At 42.7% G+C, this 25,703-nt stretch overlaps 1 protein-coding gene across 1 annotated transcript in view; it reads left to right on the top strand.

Moving 5' to 3' along the window:
• The window catches only part of PIK3C3 (phosphatidylinositol 3-kinase catalytic subunit type 3), a gene marked incomplete in the record, with an annotated part of 1,653,126 nt that extends 1,635,788 nt beyond the window's left edge, over positions 1-17,338 (top strand). The window contains 1 exon segment of the mRNA XM_044074431.1: positions 16,829-17,338. Within this exon segment, the coding sequence (XP_043930366.1) occupies positions 16,829-16,843 (15 nt within the window).
• Positions 17,339-25,703: the final 8,365 nt, after the last annotated feature.

Raw genomic sequence — 25,703 nt, 5'->3', positions numbered from 1 at the left:
TGGCAGATAATGTAACCATTCAGAACACTCCTCTTTCAAAAGCTGTTTTCGATGTTATCTTGGAGGCCCAGTACCAGAAAATCTTATGCAGAAAAATGGAAGAGATTCTGTGCTTGGAACCAGGTACAAGGCATTGACACGTGTGTACCAAATATCCCTCAGATTTTACAATACCTAACTGAGATGCTGAACAAAGGCCTTTCTTTGTCATGAATTAAGATTCATGCCTCTGCCATTTCAGCCCATTACAATGCGGAACCACCTATATTTTCTCATCCTTTAATAAGGCAGTACCTCAGAGGGGCCAAAAACATTAGGCCTCCAAGGAGAGCACCAATTCCGGCCTGGGACCTGAATTATGTTTTGGAAAAACTCACACTGCCTCCTTTCGAGCCAGCATCAACAGCAGATATAAAATTCTTATCCTGGAAAACAGCTCTGCTCCTAGCAATAACCTCTGCAAGCGAGTCTCGGAGTTACAAGCACTCATGGCTGTGGAACCTTTCATTATTTTTCATCCAGACAGGGTTTTTCTGAGGACAAACCCTACATTTATGCCTAAGGTGGTGTCCAGTGTGGCCCTCAACCAAACCATTCACTTGCCTACCTTTTATCCAAATCCACAGAACAAGGGTGAGAAAATTCTGCATTCTTTGGACATACACAGGCAGCTACTACTTGGACAGAACTAAAGCTTTCAGAAAGACTGAGCAACTTTTAGTTTCATATGCTGCGGGATCACAAGGAAAGGCTATCTCAAAACAGACTATTTCTAAATGGATAGGCCATTGCATCCGTTTCTGCTATTCTCAACATGGCAAATCAGTGCCTAAGGGAAGGGCATTAGGCCTCATTCCACCAAAGCAGCAGCCACTTCAGCAGCCTTCCTCAGAGGAGTACCAACCAAAGATATCTTAGAGGCTGCAACCTGGAGTTCAGTGCACACCTTCACAAAGCACTACCACTTGCCTCTTTACTCTAAGTCCAGAGCAGGCTTTGCCACTGCAGTCCTGCAGGGCCTCATAGCCTCTCCTAATCTTATTTAGCCCAGCCACCCATCCTCAGCTTTGGGATTCAACCCAAGAGTAATGACTGCAACAGTGAAACACAATGAACATAGTACAGTTGTGTACCTACCATAAATGTAGATGTTTGAGTGTATTCACTGTTGCAGTCCAGGTTACCCACCCACCATCCCCCTTTTCTTTGCTGGGTCTATCTGCACTTCTCTATCCTATACAACCTTTTTGGTGTATTTGCTTGTAGATGAAGGAAATGTTATTTTTGTACATGCATTTTTATTGGCATATTTTTCAGCCTACCAATTTGGGGGCACCTGACAGCTGGGGCAAGAAAAACTGAAGAAAATGGCGTCGGCTCATCTTTTATACCCCTGGCGCACTGATGTCAGGGAAGAGGCAACAGCAACCGACACCGGACCTAGACTTTCGAATTCTGGCCGACTGAGGGTAGCCTGCCAGCAGGATAACCCAAGAGTAATGACTGCAACAGTGAATACACTCGAACATCTACATTTATGGTAGGTACACAACTGTACTTTGTTTTTCTTTCGGCTTTTCCTGGTTAGGGGTCGCCACAGCGGAACTCTGGTCTGCTAATGATTGGAAGTCGATTTTTACGGTGCCATGGTGCCAGCCCGACGCCCAACCTTCAACGAAGGCACGCCCATTCACGCATGTCTTTCGAACACCACTCGACTGCGGGGAGGACATGCAGACTCCATACAGAAGGGGCTACAGCCAAGAATCGAACGGGAGACTGGGAAGCACCAGTAAAAGATTTTATTCAACATTTTGGCGGGTTTTTCGTTTATTTCAGCGTGGAGTGCAGTCTGTTTTTTGTTTAAGTTATGGAATACACTGATTTCATATTGTAACTTTTTCCCAAAATAAAGCATCAGTTTCAAGTTATTAATGCAAGTATTAGTGAACAGTAAATATGCATAACTGTCAGAAACTAATTACAGTCTGTCTGCCTGTGCATCCCAAATACACCTTGTCTGTATACTGCAACATTTGTAATTACTGTTTTAGCCATTTTGGGTTGCTAACTGTTGCAGTACCTCTGTGTAGCCAGCAGTATGCAACTTTTTGTACCATTTCACAACAGTAGTGCACACTGAGCACTGTAAAAGAAAAGTCACCCCTATGCAACTTTAAAACTGACCCCGATTACAATTGCCAGAGTGAGGAAAAATGTTCCAAAATCTGTATTTCCTCTGCAGAGTACTAAAAGCTGGCTTTGTATAAGTATAAGCTGTTTTTTGTTTTCACCCATTCTTATAAAAATGTGTCCATCTCATGGAACCCTATTTTTTATCTGAGAAGTGGCAAAACTTATACACATGGCTTTGCTGCATGCAGTAAGAGCTTAAAGCAGACATACACATCAGTACAATTATATACAGCTGCTGGCATGTCTGATTGTTGTACTGAACAAGATATTGCTGTGCAAGCATTAGGGAACTAAGCTTCCCTGCTAAGCAGCACAGGATCTAGAGATATTCTGTGGGCTTTGTATTTTGGAAGACATTACTTAGATTAAGGAAACGGTAGAAACATGGAGCATTACCCATATGTAGCTGCATAAGGTATCGACATAGTTATTTGTACCCTTCATTTCACACAGCCCTTACCAGGGCCCATGTTATTAATTTTGGGTCCCCAACAAACTTCAGATTGGTGGCCCTCAATAAGACTGTCCGTATATTTTTTTTATGTGGCACCCCATGTGCAGGATATGTCCTCTACACTCCCAAGCCTCCAAGCTAATGTACTCCAACTCTACAAGGGTTTAGCATCAGGGAAGGGAGAATGTTTCCAAAACAGCACACACTGGTCTCAGGCAATCACTTTTTGCACTCTAACAGGAGTGAACAAGTGATTTTCAAAATTTCATGGATTTAGGCTACAGTGAGAAATCACTGTAGTATTGTACATAAAATAGTAGCCTAGAAGTTTGATTTTTCTAATACATTTTATTAGATCCAAGTGCCCTCTGTGTTTGTCTTTGCTCTTTACCTAGTATCTTCCTACTAGTGTGTTAAGGATTTTTTTCAGATGTAGTGTCTAGCCTCCTACCCCAAGTGATTTTAGTTGGTAGTTTATCAACAATCAGACTTAACACTAAACACATGCTCTGTAGCTTTCTCTGTAGATATATCCATAGGAAATACTCTCTTGTGCCACATTCAGACAATCATCCCACAGTTTTCCCCACAGAAGAAATGTCTGTATAAGGCACATCACTGACTATTAGTCCCCCATTTTCTAAGTAATGCCCAACATTTACATTTTCCTGCCCTTTGCCCCTTGCCAGAGGACAGACATGTAAAGACCCTAATCAGTCCATCTCCCAGTTCACCCAACACCCCACAATAAAAGGCAATACGCAGAGGCTGTCCTCATCTTCATCAACGACTACCAAGCCTATAAGCATTTTCTCACAATCTAAGCACTGATGTGGCACCAGACAAGATGCACTGCCATTTCTCTTCAAGCTTCCGAGGCAGCTGTAACATATAAGGTAGCTTTAAATACACTAATATTTTGCTACAGTAAGCTGGTTTATTATGCCTTGCATATTCATTATAGGAACCCATTTGATTAAAGGCCTCATTTAAGCTAAAACATGCATTGGTGTCAGAGTGGATAAATATATCTGTAGAAAAGATGAAATGTGTTTTGAAAACTGCATGTGTGGAAGCACTGAAATTTATTTCACAAAGAAAAAAAAATCTTCATCTGCAGCTACCAGGAATGTTCTCACTACATGGCAGGTTAACGGAAAATAAGAAAGTTTGTAAACAATTTTTAAGTTATTCCTCACTGAGTGGATTAGGAGAGAGTCCTGAAAAGTTAGTGTCCCATAGTTCTACATGCTGCTGGGGAAGAAGCATTGAATGTGCTACATTTTTAACCTTTCTTAAACATCAGAAAGCTGAGTCAGCATCAATTAGAAAATGACTTAGTGTTACAGATACTGAAAAGTATGCTATTGATAGGATGGCTAAATGAAAAGGAAAGAGTTCCATTACTAGTTAAAATTCATAATGCCTTTTGTGCCAAATTTCATGAATCACAGGGACTGATGATCAAACCCAACATAGTGATTGTGCCATACCAGCTCTGCAATCTGTTTTTATGTAGAATATTTGAAATTCACCAAAAGATTATTAACTAAAGAAAGGGCATATGATATTGTGATTTGGCTAGGAATGCCTAAAGAGACTGAGCTAATAGCAAGAACCTTTCCAATCTGTAACTACCAGAAAAGCAACTCCAAAGATGCAATGATGATATACAAAATTACAGACATACCATGTAGAAAAGTTGTTTGTAAGTAATTTTAATTGAAGAACAGTCAGCATCTCACATATGTGATTACTGTTCTGAGTACCATAAAATCATCAAGCTGAAGTGTACTTCACCGACTGTCTTATAATACTACCCTTTTTCTATTGCCCGCAGAGACATCTCAAGCATCTTCTGCACTCTGCATAAAATGCAGCTGCTGTGGGTACACAATCCAGTCACTTTGAACTCTATGTTAGCTTCCTAGTTGCCTCTCTCCCTGTACATTACTGACCTCATATTCCAAGATTAAGAATCAGTCCTCCACATTCAACAGTGAAAATTTACAGAGCTGGCATAACATAACTTTCATATTTCATAAAGCAGGAAAAATACAAAATCTGTCATTAATATTATAACATTAAAGTCCTAGCAATTAAAAGTAAATATTGGAGATGTATACAGTATTAAAACCCTGCACAGTCTACATGGCTTAATTTGGCCTCTTAAACATTCTGAAGGTGAGTACACAAGACTCCATTCACTTTTCCAAAGTCCATTTCTTTCAAACAATTCACTTGAACGTGCCAGTCCAGGTGATAGGAACTGGGCTTTATCATTTCAAAGGGCATATCAGACTGTTATTTATTTATTTAAAATTTGTTTACCGGGAAAGTCCGACTTGGAATGAGCCAGTTTTCAGCAGAGGCCAGGGGAGAAACACTCCAGATGCATGTCTTTGTAATGTTGGAGGAAACCTGAGCACCCAGAGGAAACCTACACAAACGCAGGGAGGACATGCAGAGTCCGCACAGAAGGCACCCCAGCCAAAAATCTAACTGGAGAACCTCTTGCTGTGAGGCAACAATGCAAACTACTGCACCACTGTGCCGAACTCTTAATCAAACTATACTTCCCATTAGCATGTGTTGCAGTATTCCTGACATAAGGGAGTTGCCTGCCAAGGCGACGACTCAGTGTCAGCCAGTATATCAAAGTCTTCTACCTAGGGTGCATGATACACATGCCATAGGCCACTAGGAGTTTGCTATAAAAGCGACATACATGTGCACCATCTTCAGAACTTCTTTGCCACCAGTCAGATCTCCAGTCCTGGACATTACTCTGCTGTCAGAATTGCTTCCTAAACTAAGATAAGTGCCCAGTTAGAGAACTCTTTTTTTTGTCTTTTTCTGCTACCTTGTCTTTTATTGAGGTTAATGTCATCCAGGAAAAGTAAGTGTGACTATGGAAGACAGATTCCACATAAGGATAGTCATTCCCAGTGCCTGTTTTGCCTCGGACCCCAGCATGACCACAAAAACTGCTCCATTTGTCAGTCTTTTGTACCTAAAATCCTCCAAAGTCAGTTATCCTCCCTCACAAACTACCTATAAAACCAGTATCTTAAGCGTTTAGCCAAGAGTGTGATGGAATCATCCTCGCACCCGATGACCGAGCCTCCTAAGCGTAAAGTCAAAAAACATAGGCCCAAAGCACATGAGAGCTCTGAGACACATGCACCATGGATCCAGAACTACAGGCTGAGCCTGCTTCTCAGGCCGCTTTGGAACTTTACGTATGCACATCCAGAGAGGCTACTGAAACAACGTCTACCGATGTCCAGGGGGTGCTCAGGCTTAGTTTCCAAAGGCCTTTGGGGGAGGGGGTTTACCCAAATAGTTATTAGGTAGGACATTGACAAAGACTTGGTAAAATGTAGGCCTACATCCAGCCCTCCTTCTTTGCACTGCATGGATACTCCAGCAAACAAGAAGCAAAATACCAAGCATGTACCCCCCTTTATGGCACTTAGGCCTTTTCCTGGTCTCCCTACTTCTCCTCCTGCCTGTCCTACCTCCGCACAGAAAAAACCTAGGCTTCGGGCCACTTCTGAGGAAGATTTGTCTTCTGAGGAGGATAGTGATCCATTGGATTACTCTTTCCAAATGCCATCACCTTTAGATTATGCCTTCCCTGAAGAAGATTCTGATGGAATGGAATCTCCCATGGAGGAAATTTCTTTTGGGGAGAATATCTCTAGAATACTTGACCACTTCAAATGGGACAGTACACAGATGACAGAGGTCCAAAAATGTTGTTATGACTTCTTCCAAGTACAGTCCCATAGCCATTCAGCCATTCCTCCTGTTATACCAGCCTTTTTAGATGCTTCTGCGTCTACCTCTACTCATATGGACATTCAGCTGTCAGCTCCAAAAAAGCCAAACTAGTACATAGGTATTACAAAATACCTAAGGACTGCAGTTTTCTTTTCATGACCCCAGTTGCAGACTCTCTGGTGATTTAAGTAACCTCTGATAGGGCCTCCAGGTTGCTTCCTTCCTCCCCACTTCTCCCTTCAGATAAGAATAGCAGACAGAGAGGCTGGGCAAGAAAATCTGTACCTCAGCCACCCTGGCCTTCAGAGCTCTGAACTACCAGACTCACCTGACCAGGTACAGTGGATATAAAAAGTTTACACACCCCTGTTAAAATGCAAGGTTTTTGTGATATAAAAAAATAGACTATAATAAATCATTTCAAAACTTTTCCCACCTTTAATGTGACCTGTAACTTGTACAATTCAATTGAAAAACAAACAAATCTGTTAGGGGAAAAATATAAAAAATGTACAATAAGCTGGTTGCATAAATGTGCACACCCTTAAACTAATACTTTGTCGAAGCACCTTTTGATTTAATTACAGCATTCAGTCTTCTTGGGTAGGAGTCTATCAGCATGGCACATCTTGACTTGGCAATATTTGCCCACTCTTCCTTGCAAAAGCACTCCAAATCTTTCAGATTGCGAGGGCATCTTTTGTGCACAGCCGTCTTCAGGTCACCACACAGATTTTCTATTGGATTTAGGTCTGGGCTGTGGCTGGGCCATTCCAAAACTTTTAATTTTCTTCTGGTGAAGCCATTCTTTTGTTGATTTGGATGTATGCTTGGGATCATTGTGTTGAAAGGTGAAATTCCTCTTCATCTTCAGCTTTCTAGCAGACGCCTGAAAGTTTTGGGCCAAAAGTGACTGGTATTTGGAATTGTTTATTATTCCCTCCACCTTGACTAAAGCCCCTGTTCCAGCTGAAGAAAAGCAACCCCAAAGCATGATTCTGCCACAACCATGCTTCACTGTGGGGATAGTGTTCTTTTGGTGATGTGAAGTGTTGTTTTTTGTGCCAAACGTACCTTTTGGAATTGTGGCCAGAAAGTTCAACCTTGGTCTCATCAGACCATAATACATTTTCCCACATGCTTTTGGGAGACTTGATGTTTTGTTTTGCAAATTTAAGCTGGGCTTGGATGTTTTTCTGTGTAAGAAAACGCTTCCGTCTTGCAACCCTACCCCATAGTACAGACATATGGAGAATACGGAAGATTGTTGTCACATGTAGTACACAACCAGTACTTGCCAGAAATTCCTGCAGCTCCTTCAGTGGTGTTGTTGTAGGTTTCTTGGCAGCCTCCCTGATCAGTTTCTGTCTTGTCTTTTCATCAATTTTGGAGGGACGTCCAGTTCTTTCCAACATCACTGCTGTCTCATATTTTCTCCACTTTTTGATGACTGTCTTCATTGTGTTCCATGGTATATCCAATGCTATGGAAATTTTTTTGTACCCTTCTCTTGACTGATAGCTTTCACCACTGAGATCCATTTGATGCTTTGTAAGCTCTCTGCGAACCATGGCTTTTGCTGTAGCAGGAAGCTGAGTAAGTGTTAGGTAAATCCTACTAGGACAGCTGAACTGTATTTGGGGTTAATCAGAGTCTCTTTAATTGATGGCAGGTGTGTACCCAAGAAGACTGAATGCTGTAATTAAATCAAAAGGTGCTCCAACAAAATATTAGTTTAAGGGTGTGCACACTTATGCAACCAGCTTATTGTATGTTTTTTATTTTTTATATTTTCCCTCTAACAGATTTGTTTGTTTTTCAATTGAATTGTACAGGTTATAGGTCACACTAAAGGTAGAAAAAGTTTTGAAATGATGTATTGTGGTCTCATTTTTTTATATCACAAAAAACTGGCATTTTAACAGGGATGTTTAAAATTTTTATATCCACTGTATAATCCGGAACTCCTGTCTCAACTTTCAAAATTAGTGTCAGACATGCCAAACTCTGAAAGCAAGGCCTTGGCATCCTCCTTCATTGCTACCTCTTCTCAGGTAGCCAGTCATTCTGTTAAGTGCAGCTATGATGCTGTAGAAGCAACATCAAGAGCAGCAGCCTCCTTTTCTGCCCTAAGAAAAGGTTTCAGTCTCTTCCAGAAGACAGTAAGGCAAAACTAATGGATGCCCCTTGGACACCTCTGCCCTTTTTGGTAAGTCCTCTGCAGAACTTTTCAAATCCCTGCAAGAGAAAACCAAAGAACTTAAAGATCTTAAGCACATTCTGGTGTCTCCTGTGCCTCATTTTCACAGGAATTACCCTGCAAAATAAGTGTTTATAAGCAGGCAATCCAGACCCCCACAATCAAAACCTCAAAAGAGGCCTAGGAAAACTCAACAGTTTCCTCCGACATCTTCCTCCTCTTCTCAGCCAGCCTAGCAGCCCATTCTTGATTGGTAGGGTTCCTCCTCATGACTCTTCAAGAAGTCAGGGCACCCCTCCCCTCTCCCACAGCCTAACCCTATCCCTTCCAACCTGGGAACTCTTCATCCAAGACTCTTGGGTGTTAAGCATCATCAAGAGGGGGTACTTCATGGTCTGGCACAAGGTGCCTCTCTTCAGAGGTATACTCCTACCTCCAAAAGAACAGGAGCCTCTTTTTCCTCCAGTCCTGCAAAACCTGATCGAACAGGGCACTATCAAGCTTGAGGGCCTAGGACAAGATGGAAGAGGCTTCTACTCATGCCTGTTCCTAGTTCCCAGGAAGGAAGGTCCTTGGTGACCCATCCTAGACCTCTCATACTGCAGCGACTTTCTCATAGTTCCCTCATTCAAAATGCTTACCCTACAAACCTTATTCCTTCTTATCCTCCCTCAAGCTTTCCTAGCCTCCATAGATATCAAGGATGCTTACCTCCGTATACCCATCCACCCATATATAGGAGACTTGTGTGGGGATACTAGCACTATCAGATCTCAACTTTGCCTTTTGGACTCTCCACTGCCCTGAGAGTCTTCACAAAATGTCTAGCAACCATGATCACCTTTTAGAGGCTCCACGGTACCCTGATCCCTCCCTACCTAGGCCTTTTGATTCAAGCCAGTTCCCAAGCGGAATTGAACAAAAATCTCCAGTTGACGATTGCCATCCAACAAATTGGGTTTCACCATAAATTTTGCAAAATCATCCTCAATCCCATCCCAAGACCATGTCTTCCTCTGTTGCAGATTTCAAACCAAGAGTATGGTGATGTGCCTCTCCCCTACTAAGGCACAGGAGATTTCTCTGCTCTTTGCAGAAATTCTCCCCCTGCAGTGACTGTCTGCAAGACGGTTCTTAAAAATGCGGGGGTTGATGGCATCCACCATCCATATGCTTCCTCTTGCGGGACTACATATGAGGAAATTCCAATGGTTCCTAAAGTCATTGTGGTCTCAGCATGGCCACCCTTTGGCATACCAAATTCCTGTTCTACCCTGTCTGAAGAAGGAGGTCCAGTGGATGACGCAACTGTCTCTCAACCCAGGCCTCCCCATTCACCCACTGCCACCTACTCAAGTACTCTACACAGATGCATTGGACACGGGCTGGGGAGCAGCCCTGGACCCACCACAAAGTACAAAGACAGTGGAAGCCCCCTCAGAGGAGGGACCACATAAACATCAAGGAAATGAAGGCACTAATCCTCACCCTTCAAACCTTCTAATCCCTGCTCAGACCAGAAGGCTGTGTATACACACAGACAATATGACAGTCTTGTGGTATATCAACAAATGGGGGGGGGGGATTAAGATCCTATCTCCTGTGCAGACTAGGCCATACAGGCCTAGATATCTCCCTCCAGGTGGTCTACATCCCTTCCAATCAGAATGCTGTGGCAGACACTCTAACCAGATCCAGAACATAGGTCCGCGAATGGATGCTTCACAAGTGTGGTATTACATAGATAGACTTGTTTGCCTCCCCTCTGAACAAGTAACTTCCAAAGTTCTGTGCCAGAGAACCCCATTCTCAGGCATGGAAAGTGGATACCTTATCAATCTCCTGGAAGGGGAAATTCCTGTGTGCACCCTCCCCCCCCCCCCCCTAAGATCCAGAATGCTATGGCAGACACTCTAAGCAGATCCAGAGCACAGGTCCACAAATGGATCCTTCACAGGGATGTGTTCCTGGACATTGTCCACAAGTGTGGTATTCCACAGATAGACTTGTTTGCCTCCTCTCTGAACAAGCAACTTCCAAAGTTCTTTGCCAGAGAGCCCCATTCTTAGGCATGGAGAGTGGACGCCCTATCAATCTCTTGGAATAGGAAATTCGTGTATGCATTCCCTCCATTTCCACTTAATCTGAAAGTCCTGCTGAAAAATCAACAGGACAAACCAAAAATCTTGCTGGTGACTCCCTGTTGGCCAAGACAGCATTGGTTTCCCCTGCTCCTTCATCTAGCCAAGGGCAATCACCACAACTTACCCCACAGAGTGGACCTTCTAACACAGAACAAGGGCTCACTCATCTACCTTCCAACTGACCCTGTGGGTGATAGAGCCATGATCTCTTTTCAGACACCTCTATTCAGAGGAAGTGCTTCAAGTTCTGCAGGAGGCCAAGAAACCTAATACCAGAAAATCTTACCTCTCCAACTGGAAGAGATTCTCGCTTTGGTGTCTTAACAAAAACATGATCCATTAACAGCAGACCTCCCCCTTTAGTTCTGTCATATCTGTGTGACTTGCTTAATGCAGGATTAGCTTACTCTTCCATAAAAGCACATCTGTCAGCTGTCTCTGCCTGCCTGCCAGTTTCTCCACCGGTAGCTTCCAGATTTGAAGCAAAACAATTCTTGAAAGGCATCCTTCATATCAGACCTCCCAGGATACCTGTTTCTCCACCCTGGGACCTCAACGTTGTGCTAGAGAAATTAACTTAAGCCCCTTTTGAACCAACTTCTCTCTCAAACACTGTACTTGGAAAACTGTACTCCTGGTAGCCATTACCTCTGCCAGGTGAGTTTCAGAACTACAAACCCTTATGGCATCTCCTCCTTTCCTGTTTTTCCAGAGACAGGGTTTCCCTTTGAACTAATCCCTCCTTCATGCCGAAGGTAGTCAATGAATTGTCCTTAAACCAGGCTATTCATCTCCCCACCTTTTTTCCCCTCCCCCCAGAACAGTAGTGAGAGGGATCCTTTACACCCTTTATGTACATAGACAGCTTGGGTTTTACTTACACAAGACTAAACCCATTAGGAAATCGGACCAACTGTTTGTGTCCTTTCACCCCAGGGCTCCGGGATTGCCTATGTCCAAACAGACCATCTCCAATTGGATATCCAAATCCATTGCCTTTTGCTGTTCTCACCAGTAGGCTTGACCTTCTTTTGACAAAACTAAACTGGGATGGTTCTAGTGTCTGTGTTGATCATTACCATGATAATTAGTCCCACTGCTTTGCATATTAGACTGGGGTGGAGAGTAAACTTTGAGCTGAACTTAGCCAGCAGGTTCACTGTCACTGTGCTCAGTGAAGGTGGTACCATTTACTTACCACTTCAGCACACCATTGCATGTTACATTTGAGGTTTTGGATATTGCTGTAGAATACCTTGTGGTTGTCTTTAGCCTGAAAAATTATCTTGACCTTGTAATTGGCCTTGCTGAATTTAATTAGTCCCCTTACTTTCCTGTTTTGTTTTATTAGTGAGCTGTTGCCATTATGAGCGTTGCTGTTTCTGACTTCAGCCGTGACTTTTTCCCTTTTGTTATACACCCTGTTAATATTAGGATCTGATGTTTTTTTTATTTTTCCTCAACACATGGGTTCGGATCCGATCCTCAGATCCTGCTCAGCCACATACTCTAGACTTTGGATCCAACTCTTGAGCTCTTCCCTCTAGCCATAATGCCTCAGTCCATCTGCAATACCTCAGATCTTGTTTGTCGCCATTATGCTCAGAAGCAGGGTTCCTTCTGTCGAGTGAGAAATTAGTGACATTTTTGTAAGTTTTGATATATTTACTGAAATTTTCTTTTAGTTTCTTTTTCTATCCTCCTGTTAGTATACATGACAGCGATAGGCTTTTCTATTATTTTTGATACTATTTCTTCATTATCACAGTTGGTATTTTCCCCTTTTACTGTTTAAGCAGGAGATTTTTCTTAATTACCATAGCTGGCAATTCTACTTTCATCCTTTACTTTCTTTACCTTGTTTAAAAAAAGGAAACGTTTATTTTCCACTAGCCTTTTAGTGTAGTTCCCTTTGCTTGCGTTGTTTATACTCCTGTCATGTCCAGAAAACCAAGAGGGTTCAAAAAATGCACTTTTTGTGCCTACAAGGAGTGCATTTAATGTCTCGGAGCTGGCTTTTTGGATACCAACTGCAGCATCTGTTTTACTTTTAATCCATGGGCTCCAGATGACTGACACAGCAAGTTAATTTTGAAAGGCCTACTTCCTCTCGCTGCAACTTCTTCTTCTGGGGCTCAAACCCCTGCCATATTTTCAAAGTCTGCTCCATCAGAGCACAGAAAACACTCACCGCGGAAGTCCACTAGGATTTTGTTGGAACCACTGACTAAGATCCAAAAATCCTCAGATTTAACGTCATCGGATCCAAAGGCCCAATCTTCAGGTCTGAGGTCATCTGATTCAAAACCATCGGACCCAATCATTATAACTGCTAGACCTACAGCACCTATCTTGGATCCCAGACCCTTTCAGAGAGTTCGTACACCAGAGTTTAAACCAGATCCAGTTTCTCCTACTCTGCATTCTCCATTTTTACAGATTCCAAGGAAGCATTCAAGGCCACAGTCCACCACATCCACCAGGTCCTCCAGAAGTTTGTCAGAAGTGGATGTGGATAGGATGATGCAAACATTTCTCATAGCTCAGATCCAGATGGAGACCATACCAGCTCTGTTCCCTTTTGGATCTGTGATGCTTATAACTATGCTCATAAAATTCTGTTTCCTTTTCTTATCTGTCCCCCTGTTTCAGAGCCCCAGGATCTGAAAGCTCCTTGAGACCTGTTGTGCTACAAGGTTTAACTCAGAAATGTTTTGAACCTTTAGCAAATAATGATCTAAAATTTCCATCATGGAAAACAGTTTTCTTGGAAGCTATTACTTCTGCAAGGAAGATTTCTGAACTCAAGGCACGTTCTTCAAACATCACTTAAATTGTTTTCCATAAAGATAGGGTTACCTTTCAGACAAATCCTTTTTTTACCTAAGTGGCTTCTGAGACAAACAATAATGAATCCATTAATTTATCAGTCTTCTTTCCAAATTTTTCAAACAAAGGCCAATACATGCTGCATCTCCTTGATGTGCACAGACAATTACATTTTTATCTACACAGGACAAAGCAGATCAGAAAGTTGGATCAGCTGTCTGTTTCCTTTTCACTGAAAAGACTGGGTTGCCTAATTTCTAAAGTTACGTTAGCTAAATGGATCACTGATTGTATTTCTTGGATCTATTCTTAATAAGGCATTTCCCTACCCAGACCACCCAAAGCTCACTCAACTAGATCCATAGCTACTTCATTTGCTTTTTGGTCAAGAACATCTGTTAACGATATTTGTGCACTGGCCACGTGGTCCAATGCTCATATGTCTGTTATTCTTTACAAACTGGATCTTATATCCAGAAGTAAGGCTGCCTTTTGGCCCAGCGGTACTCCAGAATATCTTTCCATGAGGGTCACCCAAGGTCACTGTAGCTGGGGACTCTGTCCTGTGTGTTGAGGAAGAATGAAAAGGATAACGTCAGATTTAAAAGTTATGTACTCTCCATAACTAAGGCATCTGTTTTGTCCATTTTCATTCTTCCTCGAATTCCTTCCTTTCTATCCCCCATCCTTGAATCTTCAGGAGAAACCTGTTGGACTGTTATTGGAACTTGTATTTCCAGGTTTTATCCTGTTTCTGTCTAACTGTAGATGTTTTAGCAACAGACGCAGTCTGAAGTATTGGTGATGGACTAAGGCATTATGGGTAGAGGAGGAGCTTGAGAGTTGGATCCAAAGTCCTAGAGTATGTAGAATCCAAGGATCGGATCTGAACCCATGTGTTGAGGAAGAATGAAAATGGACAAACCAGATGCCTAGTTATGGTGACTACATAATTTTTAAATTCCACCACTGTGATTTGTACTGGGCTTATTTCTGGTAAGTGCAACAGCATCTATGCAGCCATTTACATGTTTGTACAGTGTTTCTGTGAATAATTCTGCATAGGCTATTGTAAACTTTGGACTGGGGCAGAGCATTGAATTTTGACAAAGATGTCACTTAACAAGATGTAGTTTGTTTTAGAATAGTTTCTAACTGTAACAGGTTTTGCTAGGTTTTCCAAGTTGATTTTTATTTGGAATGAGACAGCTTTTTCATCCGACCTCATCAGTGAAGACATGACTGGGTGGGGTGGGGTTGCAGTGCTCTCCTATATTGGTGAGAACAAGTATGTTTGAACCTCTGGTTGAAGTGTTCACTAACTGATCAAGGGCATTTGTGTTAATAAAGTCAGGAAACATGCCTGTAAACTGCTGGCAGTGTATAATTCCTAGTGACTAGAATGGTTGGATGAAGAGTGCCTCCAGTAGGTCTAGGTAAGAGCTGTGGGATTCTTGAGACATAGACTGTGACCTGCAGCTTGCTGAGATATGGTAGGGGACTATGTCTAAAGTGATTTGCACATGGATGAACTCCAGGATAATCATCCTGTGTAACCAATGTTGAGATGCTTGTTGCTATTGGCTTCCAGTTCCTTTGTCATAGCTTGATCTGCAGACAGAATGTTATTTACTACTTTTACGTCCCAGTGATAGTTTAGGAGGTTCAGAGGGCACTATTGCAACTCAGACCTAGTTGCATCTGAGGACAAAATAAGTTTCTCTATTTTGGTGTATAGATTAGCCAGGACAGCAGCAATAGTCTGCAGATATGAGGGGATTCATTTTTGCTATTTTTTTAACCATAATGTTTTGTAACAAAGTCTGCAGGTACACCTGAACAAGAATAGATCCCTTATTGGCCACACAGCTGTTTATTCCTAGGCAGGTGTTGCTTAACAGAACAATTTGTTCTTCATTCTTGCAGCAGTCATCCCAGAGATGTTACCGTGGCCACCTACATGCCCTTAGACTTTATAGCTTGATTCTCCACCCAGATTGTAAGGACAGTGTAGTACAGCTTTGTGAGTACTCGCTATGTTTATGAATAAAACCATTCCTTTTTTTCTTTTGATTAACTCCCTCCCTTGTTTCCAGTATTTTGTAGTCTTGTCCTAGTGCCTTGCTATGCAGTGAATGCATTGTAAATGCAAGATGTTTGCCAAGATGACTTCCTGTTGCACAGCTGAAGGCTCTTTTCTGTTATGGATGCTTCGCGGCATTCCTGTTGTCTGCCCCATGTATTTTTGGTTAAGTGCAGCAGTATTGCCTGAAATGGTTATTTGGCTGAATGTTCTTGAGAGACTCCACTTCTGTTTTTGCCATTGTAGCTGATAGTATAGATTGACCTTAAAAATTGCTGCATCAGTGGAGTCCATATGTGCTATTTGCTATCTGTTATGCATTTAATTATTGTCAGTATTTTCCAGGGTTTCATTTCTGAAAATTGTCATGACAACAGCCATTCAGTCATGAGGCAGGATCCACTGCTTAGCAAACTCGTGCCCAAGTATCAGTACTTTTAAAAAGGCTGCAGCACAAGTGATAAATGCATAATGAAAGTCATTGATCATAGCCATCTTCCGTTTTGGGGAATATCTCATATAGCCATACTCTGATTGTGTATACTTGTTTAGTGACTGTGATGTTTGTAGGTAATATGGCCTCTTCAGCAAATCTCTAACCAAGTAAAAGTCTTATGCTTTACATCTCGTATTATTCACATCCTGGGTAGTGAATTGTTTGGCACTGAGAAATTTTAGTTAGTTGATGCCTATTTCATCAAAGTTAGTTTCAACAATCTCTAGAGAATCAACTGGCAAACAGTACTAACAAGAGTTTTTGTAGACCTTCACGTTACATTATTAATTGAGGAAGTATACATGGGGGAGTGTGGGAGCCTTTGTATCTTCTGTTAAGTGTTGCTTAGTTACCAGCTTAATCTGGACATTGACAAGAACAGTGGCTGTTAACAGTATTTATTGTTTAATGCAAGTAAGAGATTGTAATGAGAAAAAAGTAAAAGCTGCATGGGTTAAAAAACTTCTCGCTGTATGAAACATGTTCTGCTTGAATCGAGTATATTTGTAGATACACACACACACACACACACACACCAGAAATGATAATAGAGTAACCAGATCCCCTTTTAAAAATGTCCTACAGAAGCTGTGCTGTTAAAACCATGCAAACTTTAATCTTGTCTATATTTGTTTTGCAGTACTGGAGGCGATAGTCTTTTATGGAAGATTACAGTATTGAAAGTTACCATTTAAAGGAAGAGCTGTTTTTAAAAATGTAAAACCTGAACTGCAGTCGTTGCCTTCTCAGAACATCATGAAGAGTGTTGACCTGTACACTACAAACAGGACTGAGTTCAGTCCCCAATGGTGCCATTTTCTGGACAGTGTTTATGGAACTGCAATATTTGGGTTTGGCATGGGAGATGAAGCATCTAAGAGACGTGAACTGACAGACTGATTGAACAATGGGTTTCAGTCACAAATCTAGCTAAGTATGTGGATCATAGCAGCATTCCTTCCAAATGTGTAAGAATTATAATTTTTACACCTGAAATCCAGATTGAGCTGTTACAGTTCTGTCCTGGAAAAATAGGCAAAGTGCACATAGTGATACTGATATGATTCTGCCATGTATATTTTTAGCAAATAAAACCATGTTTGCACTTCATGTCTGTTTGCCTTCTAAACAATAAATTTTATTAATTTCAGATCAGTGGTTTTTATGTACAGTTCTTTTTCAGGATTTTTTTGTGCTTTTAAAAACAGTAATGCAACAGAACATCTTCTTGTACAGAATGTCACACAGCAGAGTATTGAAAATGAATATATTTACTTATTTACAGCTCTAGCTCTGAGGCATAACCATCATTATGTTACCAGTTGTTTGTACCTGTAATCAGGTGGTTCAACTCTTGGATGGTATCAGAAGAAAATGTTTAGTCGAGTCAGAAGACCCTTTCCTATTGCCTAAAGTTGAAAGTAGCTACACTTTTTCCTTAAAACAAAAGTGTCTAGTGGAACTACACTAAATATCTATGTACAGGAATACTAAGAGTAAACCTGAATATCCAAAGTGCACTCCTTCATTTAGAGTATGACAGGATCAGACAATGGTACAAGATATGGAAGTTTAACTGAATTTTGTTAAATGAGCCTTCAGTTCATGGCAGTTGCTCATAGTTTTCATTATTTATTTATTTGACATTTGTTTACTGGGAAAGTTCGACTGGATGTGAACCCATTTTCAGTGGAGGCCCAGGAAGAAAAGCTCCATAGACCAAATAAAAAAATACATAGATAAAAACAAAGCAAGCAAAAAATACATGGATATAAAGTAAAGCAAAGCAAAAATACATATATGCATGACATTATAACTTCAATACAAAGATTACAAAAGTAGATACAGTGACAATAATATACCTCAAGGGTATTATCAAGTTAATAATGGATAAAGAACATTTTTAGATGCAATTGTTAATGCATCTCACATTAGAATTCTCCTGAAATATATGATGGTGAGGATGGGCCAGGACAGATGATTACAGCGGAGAAAAAGAAAGAGAGAGACAGGGGAAAATGGTAGTAAGGCAATTACAGGGAAGGTAAGAGAATGTAGGGAAAAGAGAAGAGGAGAAGTGAGGTAGAAGACAATTTAATATCGAAGAATAGGTGCACAAAGAGTTGGGTATAAGAGTTAGTAGTTTAATGTTAGTTGGAGAGAGGAGAGAGAGAAAACAGTAATGGTAGGGTAACGAATATGGAAGTAGCAGTGGGTTAGCCCAGGGCTAGAGCACGGGCAGAACCAATTGTTAAATAAGTGGCTCTTGAGTATTTTTCAAAGTAGCAGTGGGTTAGCCAGGGCAATTTTTGCTGTTGTTTCTGCAGTGATGCCTTAGCTACCAAACCTTTCCAGTAAAGTAAGTGCATGCTTTTTCCAAGCTTTGACTGAATGAGCATGCACATTTGTTTAACTAGGTTGGTGGACTGATCCTCAAGACTGCTTGTCAGCCACAACCTAAGGCAGTTGGCAAACAACCACACAGTACTAGATTTTTATAACAAACCTGAATCCAAAATGTATCACACATACTATGGTTACAAATATAAAATATATTTAAATTTCAATTTAGAGAAAACATCAGGTATAACTGACTTATTCAACATTTAAGCGATATAGTCACTTTGCAAACTAAGCATTGAGCGGTTCATAGGTGTGTACTAGGCTAATGGCCTTGGAGCCTTTACAAGCCTAGCCCATAGAAGTGCCCTGGCATTGTGCCACCCAACCCGTTAGTTTCCAGTACCTCTATCAAGTAGACCCACTGGTGTGATCCCCATTGAGCGGTTCATAGGTGTGTACTAGGCTAATGGCCTTGGAGCCTTTACAAGCCTAGCCCATAGAAGTGCCCTGGCATTGTGCCACCCAACCCGTTAGTTTCCAGTACCTCTATCAAGTAGACCCACTGGTGTGATCCCCGGGGTGAACTTTCTATTACCCATCCACTCAAGATTTTATATATTTCAGAGCATGGGCAGTCTCTGGGTGAGAAACCTGTCCCTCCAGTATGATGTTCTTTGTGTTTCACTGTTGCAGTCATCACCTGTGGGTTATCCCTGCTGTGGTAGCCCTCGGCCGGCCTGAATACCAGAATCAGTGTTTTTCTGCGTCGGCTGCTGTCATTTGTAGAATAACGTCAGGGCATCAGTGCTATAAAGCAAGGCAGCCGACAACATTACATCAGTCTTTCTTGCCATGGAGCCTGTAGCAGAAGCAGTTCGCAAGTGTGCCGGTTGGTCGCTACTAGAGTTCACATTTCCAGCTGAAAACGTCTAAAGGTAAGTACCCCATTGGGGGTCCTTTATTCTTGCACTAACCGATGTTCAAAAAAGTTAACATTTGTCTTGCCTGTGGAAAGTAGATCCCACACCGAGACTTCCATTCTTACTGCATTACTTGTTTAGGCCCAGACCACAACTTTGCCCGTTGCCAGTTCGGTGCCCTCTTCAACGTGAGAACCATTCATCGTAGAGCTCTTATTGTAGATAGGTATTTTTGTCTTCTGTCTTCGCATTCCGAAATGGCGTCCATCAGCCAGCAATCCACAGACATTCCGAAAAAACATAGAGATAAAAGTAGAGACAGACCACACAAGGTTAAGCCTTCTGACGACGCTACCGGTAAGCAGGTCGTCTGTTCTCCAGAATTCAGTGAGGTGCTTTTGCAGCCATTGATGCCTGATACGATATCTATGCAGTCCTCTACCGAGACCCTTTCGGAGTCCGGTATGCTGCAGAAATCTTCTTCGTCTTCCAAGCCTTTGGTCATCTCTGCCTCGGTTGGGTCTGGAGCCACGACCAAGGCACCAGCTTCCAAGGAGGCCTCTCGCACTGCTGATTCCAAACAAAAAACGACGTCCTCTCATCCGACTACTGTTTCTATCAGACCGATGGATACTGTTAGGCCTAGAAGCCAGACCACTCCTAGAAAATCTGCCTTTAGTCTCCATCTTACTCCTGCCCCACCACCCCAAGAACAAATGCTTAAAATGGCTGAGGATCTTATCTCCCTAATCAGGGGTAGGCAGGCCACATCTTCTAAAAGGAAAAGACACCCTTCTCCTGAAATACTGTCAGAACAGGATTCTGAGGAATCTGATTATTCAGTTTTTGAAGAGGAACAACAGCCTCTTACTGCTTATGAAGACTCAGATGCAGAGGAATCCATTCCTTCTGCCTTTCCACCAGAAGACCTTTCCTTTGGGAAACCCTTCACACCCTCAGGGAACATTTCCACTAGGAATCTCAGGACTTCCCTCAGTCTAAGAAAAGACTGAGAGAGTTTCTAGACCTGCCCCAGCACAGACCCCTGGCCATTCCCCTATTTTAGAAGTGGTGGATGATGTTTTCCATGAATCCAGCCTAGCCCCTGACACCCTCCCACCTGCTCCCACTAAACCTGACAGGTAGTACAGAGTACCGGATTTTCACAAATTCCTATACAGAAATCCTGCTGCAGACCCAGAGGTCATTACTCAGGGACCAAAAGGAGCTGAAGTTAGTTCTGCAAAGAATCCTATCCCTTCTGACAAGGAATCCAGAGCTCTGGACAGATGGGGTAAAAAAGTATACATCTCTGCAACCTTAGCTATCGGAGCTCTCAACTGTCAGATGTTCATCGTGTTTCACTGTTGCAGTCATCACTGTAGGGTTCTCCCTGCCGGCAGGCAGTCCTCAGTCGGCCAGAATCCCAAAGTCTGGGTCCGGCGTCGGCTGTTCAGTCATGCTCCCTGACATAAGAGCGCTAGGAGTACAAAGCTGCCAGCCGATGCCATGTTCTCCAGTCTTTCTTGCCGTGCGGTGAAAGCAGTTCGCAAATGCCGGTCGGCTGACTCCTGATATTTCGTGCTTCAGTCTGAAGACTGACTTCTTCTTCACAAAGCTAAGTACCCCGTTGGGGAAACTTTTTTCTTGCTCCAGTCCGATGTCAGAAAAAGTTAATAAATGCATTTCTTGTGGGAAGCAAATACCTCATAAGGATTTCCATTCTTACTGTATTCCTTGTTTAGGCCCTGACCACGACGTAGCTAGTTGTAGGTTTTGTGCTAGATTTAACCAACGTACAATTAAGCGAAGGTCCGATTTTGCTTTTCACTACTTTGGTAGGCGATTTAATTATAAAATGTCGTCGGACACGCTTCCGACTACCGGAGTTCACAAACGCGAGGATAAGGACAGGTCTCCAAGGTTCAAATCAGACGACGTTTTACAAGCAGAGCCAGCTACAGGTTCGGCCGTTGTCAGTGAGGCGCTTTTGCAGCCCCTGACGTCGGCCATTTCAGAACCGATTGCCGAAACGGACTCCCACAAGGAGCCAACTAGGCCTTTGAGCACTCCAGTTGCAGGACCTTCGGACAATGCTCCCTTGGATGGGTCCAGAGCCGCTGTGCAGGTACCGGCTTCCGAGGGGGTTTTCAGGCCTACACAGCTTCTGATAAAGGCAAAGACAAAGGCAAAGACTCCTTCTAAATCTAAGACACCAGCCCAGGCCTCTTCTGATCTGGGACCCAAATCTCAGAAACAGCTACTTAAAATGGCGGAGGACTTACTAACCATGATTAGGGGTTCACATCCCCCTCCAGACAAAAGGCCAAGGCAAGAATTGGATTTGGATTATGAATCATCTGATCAAGCATCTATTTCTTCAGTGTCTTCCTCTGAACAGGAATATTCTTTCCCTCCTTATGAGGATTCTGATGCTGAAGAATCCATTCCATCAGCTTCTCCCCCTGAGGATTTGTCTTTTGGGGAAACTTTACATGACATGAGGGAACATTTTCACTGGGAAGGACAGGAGTACTCGGAATCTAAGAAAAGGCTTAGGGATTTCCTTCTTCTTCCCCAACATAGACCCCTGGCTATTCCTCCTATTCTGGTTATTGTGGATGAAGCCTTTTCTGAGGCTAATTTAACTCCTGACTCCTTTCCTCCAGCCCCTGCTAAGCCCGACAGATATTACAGGGTCCCTGACTCCCACCAGTTCCTTTACAAAAATCCTACTGCTGATCCAGAAACCATTTCTCAGGGTCCTAAGGGGGTTAAGGCCGCTTCTGCTAAAAACCCTATTCCAACAGATAAGGATTCCAGAGCTTTGGAGAGATGGGTTAAAAAGTGTACACTTCTGCTACTTTATCTATTAGGGCTTTAAATTGTCAATTTCATATGTTAAAATATCAGCAATTTCTACCGTCTGTTATGAAACAAAAGCTGGGTACCATTACTGCATGTGCAGATAATAAGGAATTACACGATTTGATGCATGCCATTGAACAAGTGGGGAAGCATGGTTTACATTGTGGTTTTGATGCCTTGGAGGCTTCTTGCAGGGCGGCTGCCTCTGGCACAGTCATTAGAAGGCATGCTTGGTTAAAGGAACAAAACTTACCTGATCAAGTGAAAGCAAAGTTACTAGATGCACCTGTTCAGCATAATGTTTTGTTTGGAACTAAGGCTGAAGAGGTGATAAAGAAAATGGAGGATAAGGCAAAATCCATGCAAACGGTTAAGGATTTCTTACAAGTTCAACCCCCAAGATTTAGCAGAAATTGGCCAACTAAAAATTGGTCCTTTCCCAGCTCGGACAGGCCTCAGAGTGGTAGATACAGGCTCTCCAGAGGGAGGGCCCAAGCACAGACCTCTTGCAGACCTAGGCAGTGGAGTGCTTCCACCCCCAGGGGTGGAGAGGACAGACCTCAATCTTATAGAAAACAGGCTCAATGACTTCCCCTGCATGGCTCCAGGAACTTCTCTCCTGGAAGCCCCTCTAGGAGGAAAACTCTCTCTTTTTCAACAAAATTGGACTCACATAACCCAAGACAAGTGGGTTCTGGATGTAGTTTCAAGAGGTTACAAATTCCACTTTCATACCTTGCCAAGACCAAACGGATGGCCAGACCTTCCAAAACACCAATGGTCAGAGGCATTAATCTGGGTGGGATCCCTCATGGCTATGAGGGCCATAGAACTGGTTCCACAATTAGAGATGGGCCAAGGTTTTTACTCAAGGCTCTTTCTAGTTCCCAGAAAGCAAAATTCATGGAGACCCATCCTGGATCTGTCAGTCTTAAACACTTTCCTGGACATACCAATGTTCAAGATGCTTACTCTGCAGCAGCTCCTGCCAATGTTGAGCAAGAATGCATGGATGGTGACATTGGATTTAAAGGAGGCTTACCTACACATCCCAATCAGACAGGAGTGCAGAAAATACCTCAGGTTCAAGGCCGGATCGAAACATTACCAATACTCTGCGCTGCCCTTTGGCTTGTCTACTGTGCCCAGGGTCTTCACCAAGTGCCTGGCACCAGTAGTAGCTTATTGCAGACTCAAGGGAATTCAGATTTACCCTTATCTGGACGATTGCCTTATTCAAGCAGACAGCAAGGATGTCTTACTCCAGCATCTGAAATTTGTTCAAAATCTTCTCAAGTACCTGGGATTCACTGCGAACATAAAAAAGTCAAATTTGACACCCACACAACAGATAACTTTTCTGGGTGCTCTTCTAAACACAACAACCCAGATGGCATTCCTGACATCCGAAAAACAACTGCAGCTGGCTTCAACTTTCAAAACCCTGGCGTCAATGTCTCAGCTAACTGCAAGGAAATTCCTGCAGGCTTTGGGTTACATGGCCTCCTGCATCCTTCTCATACCAAATGCAAGACTACATATCAGAAAAATACAATGGTACCTAAAAAGTGTATGGTCCCAACATTCCCACAGTCTAGACACACAAATTGCTGTCTTGCCTTGTCTACAAAAGGAATTCCATTGGTGGACCATGGCATGTCTTCACAACAAAGGGAAAGCCTTCAGTCTGCCTCCAGCCAGCCAAGTGTTAACCACGGACGCCTCGGATTACGCATGGGGAGCCCACTTGCAGGGAAAAGGTCTGCAAGGTTTTTGGACAGAGGATCAGAAGCACCTACATATCAATTTAAAAGAGATGTTGGCTGTACAGAATGCCCTCTTGGCTTTCAGGGATCTTCTACAACCAGGACAACTACTTATTCGGACAGACAACATCACAGTTATGTGGTACATAAACAAGCAAGGGGGTTCACACTCCTACCCCCTTTGCAGACTAGCCATGACTCTTTGGAACACAGCTCTAGCTTGCAAAGTGGATCTACATGCTCAGTTTCTGCCAGGGAAACAAAATATTCTGGCAGACAGTCTGAGCCGGAACCTGTCAGACCCACACGAGTGGATGCTAGACACCCAAATATTCAAACTGATTATGGAAGCCTGGGGCTGCCCAGACATAGATCTATTTGCATCCCCCCTGAACCACCAGTTACAGATTTTTTGCACAAGGACATTCCACAAACTAGCATGGAAAGTGGATGCACTATCATTCAGTTGGAGAAACCTCTCGGGGTATGCCTTTCCGCCACCACCTCTTCTTCCACGGGTGTTATTAAAGATCAAGCAGGACAAGCCCAAGATGATGATTTTACTGGCCCCACATTGGCTTCGTCAATTTTGGTGCTCAACACTAATAAATCTATCCCAAGAGCCACCTTGGATTTTACCTCAGATTCCAAATCTTTTGGCCCAACACCAGGGCCAGGTTCTGCACTCTTATGTCAAAACTCTCAGCCTGGCAGCCTGGCGAATTCAGGGTCTATGATTAATCCTTCTCTTCTCAAACAGGTCATGGATGTCATCTTAGAAGCCAGACGGCCTAGCACTAGAAAATCTTATGCAGGTAAATGGAAGAGATTTTGCACCTGGATGCATGCTCAGGATTCGGATCCCCTCATTCCTAATATCCCTCTGATTTTGCTTTATCTGACAGACATGCTACATAAGGGTTTATCCTTCTCCTCCATAAAAATACATGCCTCAGCTATCTCTGCACATTACAATACAGATCCTCCAATCTTTTCCCATCCACTTCTGAAACAATATCTCAGAGGAGCAAAGAATTTAAGGCCCCCTAGGACACCACCCATACCTGCCTGGGACCTCAACTATGTTCTGGAAAAACTCACTCTGCCTCCTTTTGAGCCTGCTGCCACATCTGATCTTAAGTATTTATCATGGAAGACAGCTATTCTGCTGGCTCTGACTTCAGCCAGGAGAGTCTCGGAGTTACAAGCACTCATGGCTGTGGAACCTTATATTATTTTTCACCAAGATAGGGTGTCTATAAGGACTAATCCTACTTTCATGCCGAAAGTGGTTTCCAAAGTGGCTTTAAATCAAACTATTCACCTGCCAACTTTTTTCACTAATCCACAAAATAAGGGGGAAAGGATCTTGCATTCCTTGGATGTACACAGACAACTTCGTTTTTTCCTGGACAGAACCAAGGATATCAGGAAAACACAGCAACTGTTTGTTTCTTATGCAACAAATTCCCAAGGCAAAGCTGTTTCAAAACAGACCATTTCTAAATGGATTGCTCATGGAATCAGATTTTGTTACTCTCATCATGAAAAGCAAATCCCAGGAAAAATTAGGACTCATTCTACCAGAGCTGCTGCTACTTCAGCTGCCTTTCTCAGG

Source organism: Protopterus annectens, chromosome 6.part0, assembly GCF_019279795.1.
Source record: "Protopterus annectens isolate FY-2018-M chromosome 6.part0, PAN1.0, whole genome shotgun sequence".
In the NCBI taxonomy this organism is placed as follows: Eukaryota; Metazoa; Chordata; order Ceratodontiformes; family Protopteridae; genus Protopterus; species Protopterus annectens.
This window is presented reverse-complemented; position numbering and strand designations above follow the sequence as displayed.